Below are 14,863 nucleotides of genomic sequence, written 5' to 3' on the forward strand. Positions count from 1 at the left end.
AGCTTGAATTTACTGTTGGAACATAATGTTTATTGTTTGTTTTAGTATCACCAACTACTCAACAACCACAGTCACTCAGTGCTACTGGTAAGTTTCTGAAATGTTATGCAAAGCAAAGAGCGCATTTGAAAAATTAATACACCTGCATAATTTGGATATTCACTTAGTACAAAAGCTAACTTGGAAAATCAGGGCACCTTGATAATCAGGACACCTTGATAATCAGGACACTTTGATAATCAGGACACTTTGGTCAGTTCAAACGTGCCCTTAATACACAGGTCTCATTGTATGTCATTTAAAATTGTCATCACATGCTCCATATGTTTGAGCATTAATTGACATATGTATTATGCTTAAACTAATGCCCCATAATCAAAAGGTATCTTGTACAAACCAAATACCAATTGACTAGTCAAATTTTCTAGACACAGAGCACATCCAACCAAGTACAATCACCAATGAGAGGACCTATCAACCAGCACAGTGTGTGGTTGGACACAATTTTAGGGAAATTGGCTAGTGCATAAACATGGTGATATATTAGTATATAGTCAGTTTGTGTGTTCATGTGAGCCCCACCAAATACTGTAATATCAAAGGAGTGAATGTGATGGATGTCTGTATCATAAATAACACACACCATCAAGTTCTGGCGGAGATGACGTCTATCATTTATCACTTTGTATCAAAAGTGCTCTAGTGTTGTGAAAATGATTGTAGTGCATGAAATAAGGTTTGATTTCAAGTATAAGAGTAACCTAGCATAGTAACAGAAAGCTGGTGATCTGCCTCTAATATGCATTGCATGTAGTTTCACGTTCAGAAGTAATTAAGAGTTATATAATTATTAATTAGAATTATCATTGCTTGTCTATTTATAATCTAATGTTGATTTTCCATTAGACAACCAAGCACTGAGTGAAGAAATATCCCCAGTAATTGGTGAGTAATTTCCTTGTACTATATAACAATAAATTTTGGCAAAGAACTAAATTTGGTGTAATGACAAATTGTCACCAAACCACCAAGTTTAAAATTACTTATACCTTGTAGTGAAGAAGTTATTGATGTCAGTTTTGACAAGCCAAGTGTGGCTTTATGGACACTTACATACAGGTGTATTTAAGTGCACCTTACTAATCAATTAGCACGGTTCCATGTATGTAAGTGGGTGTGGCTCAAAGCAGAAACTTCCTTCTGCAAAACTAGACTAGATCTCGTTCTCCGTTAGTGGACATGGCTCCAAATAAGCTTGCAAGCAACAGTAGTGGACAGAAACACGTGATCCCGATAAGTGGGCATGGCTCACAAAAGAGATTGTGCTGCAGCTGGACTTCCACACAAACTAGTTGATCTGTTACACACACGATCCGCAGACCCAAATGACCCAACCCATAGTTTCAACTGTGAAAATGACTAAGTATGCTGATGCATGTATTGTGACAGATATTTTAACACAAGAGGGATTTGTGCAGCATTCATGCTTCATCTTTCTGTCAGTTTACAACTCCTAAAACCTTTTGTGTAACTAACTGTGGAGTGCTGATTTATGTTATCAAAGACAGTGAGAATTTCATCAATTTAAAATCTCGCCAACTGCATTCTTTATATGTGACCGGATTTCACACACACAAAAATTCAAACTTAACATTTTTACCAGAAATGGATTGCTGGTCTAATACACTATCATATTCCACTCTGCATTTCCTTCAGGACTGCCAAGTCTGGTTTCTGCAGCAGCTTTCATCTGACCCTGTCAAAGCCATGAGTGGAAGACTGGCATCATTAAATGGCCACGGCTTTGTTGTAATGGTGTGTAGTGAGCTGGGACTTCACAGAGAGCTCGCCATTGGTGTTCTCAATCAATTTGGAGTGATTTGAGGGCCGTGGAGGGCTATGGAGGGCCCAAAAGTGGCCTCTGGATTCCATTCGTCTTCTTGTTTCATTTATACTCCTATATTAAGCCCACCCTCCACCCCTATTACTACCACCTGTGATATTATTACCCACTCAAAAAAAGCCGTCCAAAACAGGGCATATTTTGGGTATCAGAAACTTATACACCCACACAGTGATAACTATTAAATAGATGAATAATTGGTGCAAATTTTATTCACACAGCTCTAGACACTGGGATGTTACTACACAATGTCTACTTAAAATCGCCACATCTCCTAACAAAGCTTTGTGCGTGGAAGCCGGGTTTTGTCAAACCCTGTCACATATAGCAAATAGCAAAAATATTAATTTCACTAATATTTGTTATTGTACAGTAGTTCAGTAATTTGTGCATATTTTTTTACGTGTAATCATGTTTTATTTAACTAGAACATCCTCTACAAGATCCAAGCAACTCTGGTATGCTACTCATTAATTTGTATGCATACAATACTAGTGTGTACGTTTTAATGGACAACAGAGTGATGCACCTTGTGTACATGTTCTTGCTATTATGCTGCCTTGAATTCTTTATAACTGTTTATCTCAAAACTTATAATATGTTATTTGGAACATTTCCCAAATCCAGTCACATAGTAATACAAGCTTGAGATCTTTGAGACTTTTTTAGCGGGCACCAAACACTACAGCATGCACTCTTTCTGTAATGGGAGAGTGCACCATCAAAATATTCTGTTTGCTATTGTACTTGGATGAGATCAATCAACAACGGGCACGAGTGCGTTTATACAGGCAGAGCACAAGTGCACGTTGTATAACTGTTATGTACCTCTCACCTAATAGGTAGAAAAATCCGACGCTCCAGCTACATTTCTTTTATAAGGTAGAATACTGATATCAATTGTGGCACTCTAAAACTAACAAATTATTACGTATCAAGCATGGCCTTGACCATACAATCACATGGCAATGCCACATTCGATTGTTATGGTGAGTTTCAATTAGAATAACATTATTTTAAAAAGCGATTTGTCAAGGTGGAAGTTTCGATCAAACTAGTAAGGTATGTAACTACATTTAAATATTTGTAAATAGAGTTTTACCTGCCGTGTTTGCCTCTTTGATTGCCATTGGCTGCTTTAAATTGCATGTATAGGGTATAGTGACGTTTTCTGTATGGCCTCACAATAGAATTACGCATGTTAGGTTATATAAGAATTTGATTAAACAGTGTAGCATCTTGCCACCTATTAGGTGAGGTGTTGTAGCAGCCTAGGCTGCCAGCACTTGTGCAAAACCGCAGCCAGTGCAATATAAATATATTGCACTGCAGTCAGTGCATTATAAGTTATAATGCACTCGCTGCGGTTAGTGCAGCAGTGCTATATACGAATTATAGCACTCACGGTGCCTTTGAACTGCACTGCCCATGCACAGTGGTACATTTAGTTATAAATGTATTTAATAAAATGATCATGGTTTGTTTACTAGGTGGTCAGTCACCATCTGTGGCCACCAGCATCCCAACTACTGGTATGTAATTCTTTGTAATGCAGTGTATACCTAGAACAACTGCTCTATTAGAGTAGTGACTGTACTATTTCTTTATGCTATTTGTTATTGTTATGTAAAGGCATTTTTCAGTGCAACAAGATACAATGTAAGAAGGTGTAAATGTCTTACAATAACAAATAATTGATATGAAAATGCACTGATGCCAGTGCCAAAAAACAAAAGTAGTTATTCTTGCTGTTTACCATTAGAGGTTCTATGTGACTGCTTTATTAAAGGTGTGACTGTTCTATTAGAATTGTTTACTGGTCTGTTAGAGTAGCTCAATATGCAGATTGTAGATATTCTTATTGTTATAATTGCTACAAAATAGATTCCTAATTATGTCAATGTAATTGCCACATCACTAGTCATAAAACTGTTTATAAGATGTTTTATGTACTGTCTATTAATTATTGTATCATACCTTTGTGTAGAGTCCACCAGCCAACCACAAACATCAACCTCAAGTACGTATGTGTAAATGTGTCTATATAAAAAGTTACATGCACACACCTTGTCTAAAAAAATACTGTAATTATTTTGTATTATCTATTCTTTCTATTTCATAGGAAGCAGAAAGAGATGTAGGGGGGCAAGGATCGTCGATTCCACTGATGAAGAGGATAATGGTTAGTAATACATGGTGTACATGCTTATCTTGTGCATTGTTAGTAAGCATGCTAGTTTGCAGTACTACTGTATGTGATGAACATACAGAATGAAGCATAACAACCACTTCACTTTTTAGTAACTGATGGTCTGGGCATGCATTTTGATGCAGAGCTGGAGCCCAAGGTGCGGCCAGTCCGGCATTGGCTAAACCATTTTTCAGTTACTTGAATTTGTAAAAAGATCAAGATACTCTAATAGAACAGTCATCACAATACTCTAACAGAGCATTCAGTATAGAATATAGGCACTGTTCTACTTAGTCTAAGCCATTACATCTATCACTCAAAAGTTCCAGTGAGTCATCTGCATGGTACTACATTGGGGCTAATTGATCTTACAATCTCAATGGCTTCTGTATCTCAACTAAGCTTTCACTGAAATTTGAACTAAAATTAGATAAGAAATTGAATTCATTGGTACTGTAATACAAAATTACCGGCATATATTCTTGATATTAACAAAGGAGAAGAGAAGAGGCTTTAAAATAGCTTTCTGATGCCATTTCAGGTCATCTTATTTTCAAAAATTTCCCTGGGGCAGCACGTCCCCAGACCTCTTAGCTTGGCATTCTGTGTGTGCTTATCACATTCAGTTGAGTATCACATGATCTGAATATCACATCAGCTCAATAAAAGGCACTACTGCAGTCCATGGATGGCTTGACCACTCAAAATCTCTGGATTCCAGCCTTATTTTGACATCCTTCATTTCATTACTCTTCATTGTTCTATGATCCCTATTTCAAATTGAAATTTGTAAAGGTTAAACCAGGAACATGCTGATGGGCAGCAGTGGGCATGCACCTGGTTTATTGAAATTGTTTTGCAAAAACCATGTCTGCATGTCTCCATATATGAACTTGTATACCGCTACATCTTCTAAATTATACGTGATATTCTTATTAATCATACAGTACAATAAGAGGTTTGGGTTTTCTGGCCAAAGCTGTCAGCTTTACAATACCATCCTACTGCCTTGGCAGTATTGGTTACGTCTAACCAAGCCCAAAAGTGTCTTCAGTTCAGCCCTAAATGTTTCCAATAGATTGTATTGAATGGAATTTTCTTCTGACTGACTAACTGCCTGCCTGATGCCTTCAGACGGGTGTAACCAGATAACGGCTGAGACAGCTAGATAACAGTCCCAAGATGTGCCTTTTGTATATTTCCGTATGTACAATGCATGCATCATGGGCTTACCTTTGTCCTCCTTTCTTTTTTCTGACAGCCAAAGGTGTTGATTGATAGTAGAATGATGGCTTCCTTATAATGATCATCTGTATTTCCATGGTGACTGGATTGATTTCAGGTTGAATCGTTTCTCCTACTGTTCTTCATTTGTAGTGCTGTGAAATGGGTCAAACATAACTGAAAGCAAAGTGTAATGGCCACTTTTACTTTCGAGTTAGTAATTGATAGTTTGGGTGTACAAAACATCTATTATTCATGGTGACTAGATTGATTGCAGAGATGCTTCTCCTACCTGTGCTTCGTTTGTAGTGCTGTGTAACAGGCTGAACATAGCGGAAAATGAAGCATAATAGTCACTTCACTTTGGAGTCAGTAATTGATATTTGGGACATGCATTCGGTCAAAAATCTTCCTTTCTTTTGATGCAGTATGTGCGGGTTCACTAGTCATAATATTTGTACGAATATAAGGGAAAGGTAGACTGAATTAGTGTCCACTAGAGTATCTGCAGGTGTAGGCGACCTCCCTTGTTTCCCTACCTTTTTTGCTATGATGCCTGATTGAATTTAAATTCTTAATTTTCCTTGTCACATGAGAACAAGTTGACAATTACAATGGATAAGACACATACAAAAATAATTATACAACAAGAAAACAACAGAGTGAAATACAAGGTGATTTGACAACTGGAGAATATAGATTGAACAGTGGCCATTACACTTTGCCGTCACCTATTTCAGTCCAAACCACAATGTTACAAATAAAGAACAGTGCGTATGAAAAGCATCTCTGCAAACAGTCTAATTGCTATGGAAAATACAATCAAGATACCAACACAGCCACAGGAAAACCACACCAATACCATATGTGGTCAGCAAAAAGAACTGGAACACAAAGGAGGACAAAGGCAAGTCCATCATGCAGGTATTGTACGTACTGCGGTTGAAGAATAGGTGCATCTTGGGACGAAGCAACATTGAATAGTAAAGAAATCAAGCCTATAACTATATCCATTGTTGACTGAAGGCATCATTTAGTTAGTAAAGTAGTTGGTTAGTCAGAATAAAATTCTGTTAAATATAAAATTTTTAAAATTTCATAGAAACTTTTAGGAAGGGTTTTGGGTTGGTCTGAAGATATTGTGGGCTTGACTGTGCCTAACCAATACTGCCAAGTTGTCATGAAGGGAAATTGAGGCTGGTTTTAGGATGATATTTTTGGCTGGAAAACCCAGTTCTGAATGATCCCTGATATACAGTACTACCTACTGTACTGTATGATACTACCGTACTGTATGATGGCAACCAAAATGTGGATGTCAGTTGAAAGCACAAATGACAATGGACATCATGTGGAAGGAACTATTTGCAATTGTTGTAGCAGTGCACACCTGGGGATCATATTGGTGCAAGCAAAAGATCTTGTTTCACTGCGATAACCAAGCTGTAGTCAGTATATGGAAATCAGGTACCACCGGTGCAAGCGAGACCATGGGCTTGGTTCATTTACTGTATTTTTGTGCTGCTAAATACAACATCAATGTCTGCATCACTTACATACCAGGTAATAATAATGACATTGATGACTGTCTATCTCGTTATAAACAAGACAAATTTCAAATGCTAGCCCCAAAAGTGAACTATGCACAGGACATTACACCTGCATGGCCTACCAACTCCTTCACTGAAGCCTCATGTAATACCAGTCTCATGGAGTTGCCGCATCCACCACTCATAGAGGTAACCAGCAAGAGCTTACCATCTCACTCCTCTTCAGTCCGCATTGCAAAACACACCCTACCTTAAAATCATCTGGCTCACATCAAAACATAACACTTTAACCTCCATCGCACCCTGTTTTCATGCACAGTTAACCTTAATTATTATTATTAATTGTAATAGTATCCTGTGTCACAACTAATACAATACATATAAGTAAGTACATAAAAAATAAAATAAGATAAATAAAAATATTTAAAAAAATAAATAAATATATCTATATTATTATTATATAATAATAATGAAGATAATAATGAAGTGTGCAAAAACACTAGATTATAATACATATGTTATTGTACTGTATGTAGTGTTATATCACTGTCAGTCCTGTCATCTTACAGCTGGGTGGCTGAGGAATTTGGGCTGGAAATTGGGCGCAGAAACTGCAAAGCTCATTGTTCTATGGAACAACGAATTATTACTTAACTTACAAAAACTAAGGTGTCACCTAATTGAATAACATCATCGGATTGCATTTTGTTGTTCACAAGCCATAGCATTGCTTAGAAATTTACTTAACAGTAACATTATGTAAACAGTTTATGGTTTCAATTATGCATGGTAAGCTTTCATAGTCTACTACATGTAACTACAGCCCAATGACATCCTCAGCTGCCCAGCTTTCACCCAATTCAATGAAGCAACGGAATCTTGTTATCTCGTTTGTTTGATCAGTGTGGTGCCTCATACTATGTTGTTACGGTGGAGTAAGGTGGGAGGAAGGGAGGCGATAGGAGGCTTCACACACTGAGAATTCTGAGGGTGCTAGTACTCACTTAGTATGTTAAGGATGATATTTTTGGCTGGAAAACCCAGTTCTGAATGATCCCTGATATACAGTACTACCTACTGTACTGTATGATACTACCGTACTGTATGATGGCAACCAAAATGTGGATGTCAGTAAAGAAGAACACAACATTCACACAGTGACCTATAAGAAGTACTGTACCACTACATTAACTTGTTTTATGCTCTTTCTATTTTTATTCTAGGAAAAAAAAAAAAGTCACCAGCGAAAAAGTCAGGTAAGGAGGAGAATTAGTAATTATAATCAAATGGAAACCTGTGCTGTATTTTTGTAAAAATTGATACAATGAAGAAATTGTCTGTGATTTTTGTACCATAATATCAGTATTGTTCTTTATTTGTATGGCTATGTGGCTGGCAGAACGTAGCTAAAAACCAAGTGAAATAGCTACTTGCTTTACTTACTGTAGTTTAAGATGTGTGTTAAGTGGTGACATTGAATTGTTTTAGGCTGTATATTCAAAATTTTTCATAATTTTTACAGAATGTATGTGCTGTTTTCTTTCTATTTTATTCTAGGAAAAAAGAAGTCATCACCAAAAACGTCAGGTAAGGAATGGAATTAGTAATTACTTTATACAGAATTATTGCAACTGAACGGTGTATGAAGTAGCATAGTTTTATATACTTGTACACTGTTCTTTCCATAGGTAAAAAGAAGAGGCAACAGAAAAAGACACCAGGTAAGGAAGAGGATTTTTAATTATATATGCTAATCTTTACACAATAATATTGTATTCCTATCAGGGCCGCCCACAGGGGGGGCAACTGGGGCATTTTGCCCCAGGCCCCAGCCTGAAAGGGCCCCCCTGAATACCTGATTAAAAGATTGATGTACTCTAATAGAGCAGTCAGATCTAAATACTCTAATAGAGCAGTCACAGTATTCTTCAGAGAAGCAGTGTAGCAAGCTTATAGATAAGGAGATATGGTTGGTGATGGGTAGTTATTGTCTTTGCCAGCAGGTTTATGGTCTTCACATTACAACTTGGGTCAAGGGCCCCACTTTAACTCTTTGCCCTGGGCCCCTTAATTTCTCTGGGCGGCCCTGATTCCTATGATTTCATAGCAGTAATATATTTTACTGATGTACTTGTACTGTCTACAAATTAACTTATCCATGTACTTCTGTGTAGGGGCCACCACACCTGGATCATCGTCTTCAAGTACCTCAAGTATGTATGCGTAAATGTAGCTGTATGTGATACCATGGCCATGAAGGATTTGGTTGATCTCAACTGGCTGTGGTATAAATAATAGTTATACGGGCACAATGTGGAGTCTATGAAATTTATAAACCCGAAGGCCTGGGCTGTAGCGCACGAGCGAAGCGAGGGTGCTACTAAGGGCCTGAGGGTTTATAAATTTCATAGACTCCACATTGTGCCCGTGTAACTGCTTTAGACTCTATTTCACATTACACTCAGATTACTTACCTCATCCACGGCTGTTTCTGCTGTAGGCTCGGCAAAAGCGGCTGGTTTTCTTGCGATAATACTAGCGCCATGGCAATTATGCATCCTCACGTGACAAAATAATCGCGCTTGTTAAATCACTGCACGTGAACAATGCATAGCGATTGGATAAACGTAGATCTTGAACATATGTAATATTGTGCCTGAAGGCGTGGAGTATATTAGAAAACAAGGTGGAGTATATGAGATTTATTACCCACCCAAAACAGCCTAAATAGAGTCTAAGTAATAAATACCACACAAGTGTGCACATGAAAAGACAAACCTACATTCACCACATTTCTTTAGTTTTGTACAAAGGTACCTAAACATTGACTGTGGATTTAAAGCATGTTCACAAATGTTAATTATGATTGTGTGGTATTGCTATATAGTTTTAGTGGTACCAATTTCTAGTCATATAACCCCATTGGGGACAGGGACAGATACAGGGTTTGGCAAGGAAGGTGCACCAGGTTGGAGGTCTGTAGGGCACAGCTCTCATAGTTCTAGTGAATTGCTGACTCGTTGCCAGTTTCAAAATAGAAGAGCATTTGCTTTACCCACACTTGCAGCATACAAGATCATTTGGGCAGAATGATGTGGTAACAGTAGATCTTAAACTAAACTAGCCAGCAATGTGTAAAAGTCAACCCACAACATTGTTACTTGTTGTACAGTTAAATCAACCTTTCCAAGCCTTTGCAGAAGGATCTGAAGGTTGGGCACTATAGGTCACTTTACATTATACTGTACAACAAGTCTCTTTGTGATTTTGGCTTTGGGTGACTGTTCTTTCAATCCTCTCAATTAAAAAAAAAAACACTCTTTTGGAAACCAGTGAACTCCCTCTAACCTTACATGCACACACTGTGGCTAAGGAATGTATCCATTTAATACTATTCTTTCCATTTTGTAGAAGCAAAAAAGAGGCCACGTAAGGATGATGATGATGATGATGATGTTGGTTAGTATTATAGTCATGTTGCATACTTGCTGAGCATGTGACTCTACTGAATGAATAATTACCTTTAGGATTTAAAATCTTATTCAGTCTTTGAACACAAGCAACAAAACAAGTGTAGAACAATATAATGTGACTTCATATACGATTAGAAAATGGTATGCATAATATGCTTTGATCCCTGGAGGATAATGAGGTATTTAAAATCCACTAAGAGACCTGCTGGCAGGTTCTTAAAATGGATAGAGACCTGCTAGCAGAAAGACTTCAATGCATCACAAATCTCACTTTCAATCATTGATTTGCAATGCTCCCTCCAAGCATATTCCGGCTGATAACCTGCAATGGGTGAACAGGTGATTAACCACTCTATTCATTTTGTAGGCATGCCTAAAACAATTCGATTATGGAATAACAGTGTACATACATTTGTTACGATGTGCGGAGAAGTCCAGAAATATCATGGAAAATTCTGTTTAGTGTCTATCTGTTTCTATGGTGTTTTAAGGCTGTTTTCGTCTTCTATTGAACAATACTAAAGACCTAAATGGGTAGGCTTCCTTGTAGAAACGTTATTTACACCACGTAATGTAGATGGGGTCCGTATTCAAAACTGTGTCTTCTGTTCTTCATACTACTGTGGCGCCACTGAAGACACAACTTGTGGCAAATCATTCCCATCATATAAATCCACACACACTGCTTCTTTGACATACATGTTCTTTACACTGCTGTGAGCACTGGCTACTGCTAATCCGAGTACTAATCCACGTTAAGTCTTATTGATCACTGCCTTTTCAGCCCAGCTGTGTAGGATCCCAAGTCTAAGGTTTGTGAACTTGTGAAAGAAAGCAGTGCAAGCTTCAATTTTTCAGAGCTTTGTCAAAGTACGTTTAGTCTTTTGAAATTATTTAACAGTGTGTGATGATTTCAGAACGACATACAGTATAACCCAGTCCCACAATGACTCCACCTATATACCCATATAAAGTGCATACATTTTCTAAATTAGAGACCACACCCTCAGATCTTCGTGCTAGATCTCTAACCTACACATATTTGGCACTAATTTTAATCAATAGACATAGTTCAGCTACGCCTTTATTATCACAGGGTAGTAAACTGAGATTAAACTGTTCTACAGTACCTAAGTAAATTCTTATTATTGAGATTTCCATCATTCAAATACCTGTGTGCAGGTATAATTAGTTTGAAAGCCCAATTTATTGGTTAAATATATAGTAAATCCATTAACCCAATTATACCACTATTTGTTTCTAAAATTGTGGTAATAATAATTGTAAGGATTGTTATGCATATTATATGATATCTCTGTTATCATTATTAACTACGTGGTATGTTTCAGGAAGCAAAGATAAGGGAGGCCATAGCAATGGACCAAAAGCACCAAAAGTACCAAAAAGACCAAATGTGGACGATGCTGGTATGGAATTTATCGTTGTATTATGTTTGTATTATAAAAGTTTGTTGTGCAGTCAATGATGTACGTGTTATAATGACTTTACTATTGTATGTTTATAGAACTGTGCATGAAGGTATCACACAGTAGATACTACTGTATAGTGGGTTAACCACTGAATATTAATGGGATGCTGCTATTAAAAACAATATCACATCCATTATAGAATAGTCTTAGTGCATCTAACTTCTATTCCAGTTTTAAAAACAAGAAGACTTTTACAGAAAGTAGAGAATTGCCAAAGCCAAATATTGTCTGCCTCCAAGCCTGCCAGCAAGGCTAAAGACAGCACAGCATAACACTAGTTTCACATGTGGCTCTGGCTCTGACGACCGTCTACCTTCTATGCTTTCATGTTCATATTTTCATGAAATGAAGAGCCATTAATTTCTCTTATCAATATTTTTTATTTGAAATGTTTACAACTACTGTACATAAATAGGAGTAGCTAGCTGTAGATACATATAATGATTGCTACTGAAAACAGCACAAAGTAATCATGGCTTGAAATCATATCGAGTGCAGCTGATCAGAGCTTGACAACCATTCTCTGAAACTTGTGTAACTGGTTACAATGATTTTTTTCAGGATTTTTAAGGAGAATATTACCTCATATTAAGCCACATATGTCTAAGTTAGATTGACAGTGCCGAATGGTTGTGTTTAGGGCTGGGACGAATATTGAAATTTACCTTAGAATATTTGCTAATAAAATGTTGGAACATTCGAAGCTTCGGTGTCAGCTTTCAAGTTACAGGTTATCTTGTATTTTATATGCGCATCTTTCTTAGGTTTTATGTTCCTAAAAAGTTTGTAAGAATTTGGAAAGTGCATGGCAGCAGTACTGACTGATGTGATCAATCGATTGCAAATGGGCGTGCCCACTATACTGCAACCATGCATAGGTAAACACCAAGTAATGGCTATAACTTCGATGGTTTAAAAGTGGGCATGGCACACGAAGATCAATCACGAAGAGACAAACATTGATCACGCAAGAGGAATAAGCAGCTGCAATAAAGATAACGACATTAATTTGTAATTCTATGAGTGCATTACGAAGCTTTGAAGGATACTTTTATAATTTGAAGTTTACTTAGCCTTCGAACCTATGAAGCATTCAAAGCTTCGTCCCAGCCCTAGTTGTGTTGCACACAATTTGCACCTCTTGCAAGATGTCATCATGGTGTGGCTATTGGCGTATTATGAGATGAGTTATGTCGTGAACATCCTGCAGATTTCGTCCATCATTTCAGTCTTCTATTTCACTGCCATGGAGATCTCAACAAAGGCTTACAGTAGACATGCACCACTACAAGTACACCAAAAATCAGCCAGTCACTTACTTACTCAGTCGGTAGAGAATTCTGTTAAAGATTTTTTGTTAAAATTCCATAGCAACTTTTTGAAAGTGTTTCAGGTAGATCTGAAAGCTTGTTTGGGCTTAGTTTTACCTAACCAATGCTGCCTCATCATCGTCTGGGAAAATTGAGGCTAATTTTGGGTGATGCTATTTTGTGGGCCACGCCTACTCCTTTGTAGTCCCTACTAGACAGTACTATCATATTGTTTGATATAGCTACTTGTATGTATAAATAGCATTATCAGGATTCTTTTTTATATATGTATGGATATAGGTCCAAGTGAAGATGCACAGAGAGAGTAAGTTGAGTTTGTTTGTTGTACTTTGTGTATTTTTTTAGATGACAATAGAACATTTGACTTACTGTAGCACATGTCATGTTGTACTGGTTAATAGTCATAGCTACTATAACTTTCTGGAAGGAAAGCAATGTGGGTACTATGTGAAGGTAGATACTATCCAAGGGTGGCTACTATGAGCTTATCGGACAGTACCCCACTGTGCCTATGTGAATGTTTGAGTGAATGACCTCAAGTAACCATTCCTTTACCCTTTAAGGACTACAGTAATTTACACACTGCCTACCCTGAAAATCCGCAAGTTTTATGAAATTTGCATATTCTATTACTTAGCAAGTTTGTAGTGTTATCAAAACTGCAGGAAGTACATGTAGTAAGGGCTAATACAAACTGTAGTACAGATTCACCTATCAATAATAAGCAGAACTATCAAAGTTATAAGTGTGCAGAACTATCAAAGTTATAAGTGTGCAGAACTTACCATCTTCAAATAGCAAAGTAATTTGTTAACAACGGTGACAACCTGTCTTCTTCGCGATGAAATCTATTACAAACCATTGCTTTACTCCTTTTAAAGAGCGCCAACACGTGATCTTGTATATCATTAGATGCATCTCTAAATGAAGCGTGCCGTGAAATTCATTGTAGCTTAATACTAGCTACAGGCGAAAGTTGTGGACTGATTTGTACAAGGTTAGTTTTGTTGTTGTGTAAATATAATATACTAAAAATTAGAAGGCTGGCATAGTTTCACGTAATATATTGGCATTGTGTATCAAAACAATCGTCTACTAATGGCGAACAAAATCGTCTTTGTTTAAAGCCCATAGCTTCTAATACTGCAAAGATATAGCTCTTTGTTATCTGCTACTTACGTGTACGATGCTTGGCTTTCGCGTGAGGCTATATTTGGACGTACATGTACAACGGTGGTCCTTAAAGGGTTAATGCTGTTATCCACTTGGCTCCTCTCGAAAATATAATTTCCTTGCTTAAAACAACTCCTTGCTTACTTCAAACTTGTGTTAGCAACACTTGCATCAACATATTCAGGTACTAGTCGCAGCTCTTATCTGAGGGCTACTTTTATGACAGCAATTCAAATTTGTGCTGTAGCTACTGTCTGTTTATGTGAGCCATGGCTATTAATCAGTAAAACATGGTAACTGTGTATAAAAATATAAATATAACTCTTTACCTCACTAAGTGAATTGTCTGACAGTTGATGTATCCATCTAATAGTGATATAGATCTTTTTTTTTTGTAATCATCCTTGCTAGCTTTTAAAATTTCTTACACTTGTGTATTTGTGAAATAAGTAATGATGAACTGCAAAAGTGGAAAATAGTTATGTATTTAGTACATAAACAATCATGCAATACAATAGTATATTAAAA

At 37.1% G+C, this 14,863-nt stretch overlaps 1 protein-coding gene across 1 annotated transcript in view; it reads left to right on the forward strand.

Moving 5' to 3' along the window:
* Window positions 1–14,863, forward strand: part of LOC136243375 (uncharacterized) — a 31,358-nt gene that overhangs the window by 13,901 nt on the left and 2,594 nt on the right. Inside the window, exons 14-26 of the mRNA XM_066034892.1 lie at window positions 46–87; window positions 907–945; window positions 2,332–2,361; window positions 3,394–3,435; window positions 3,891–3,923; window positions 4,026–4,085; window positions 8,092–8,124; window positions 8,426–8,455; window positions 8,557–8,589; window positions 9,043–9,081; window positions 10,280–10,327; window positions 11,691–11,768; window positions 13,442–13,466. Coding sequence (XP_065890964.1) covers window positions 46–87; window positions 907–945; window positions 2,332–2,361; window positions 3,394–3,435; window positions 3,891–3,923; window positions 4,026–4,085; window positions 8,092–8,124; window positions 8,426–8,455; window positions 8,557–8,589; window positions 9,043–9,081; window positions 10,280–10,327; window positions 11,691–11,768; window positions 13,442–13,466 — 532 coding nt within the window. The remainder of the gene's footprint in view (window positions 1–45; window positions 88–906; window positions 946–2,331; window positions 2,362–3,393; window positions 3,436–3,890; window positions 3,924–4,025; window positions 4,086–8,091; window positions 8,125–8,425; window positions 8,456–8,556; window positions 8,590–9,042; window positions 9,082–10,279; window positions 10,328–11,690; window positions 11,769–13,441; window positions 13,467–14,863) is intronic.

This window comes from Dysidea avara, chromosome 13 (assembly GCF_963678975.1).
Source record: "Dysidea avara chromosome 13, odDysAvar1.4, whole genome shotgun sequence".
Lineage (NCBI taxonomy): Eukaryota > Metazoa > Porifera > Demospongiae > Dictyoceratida > Dysideidae > Dysidea > Dysidea avara.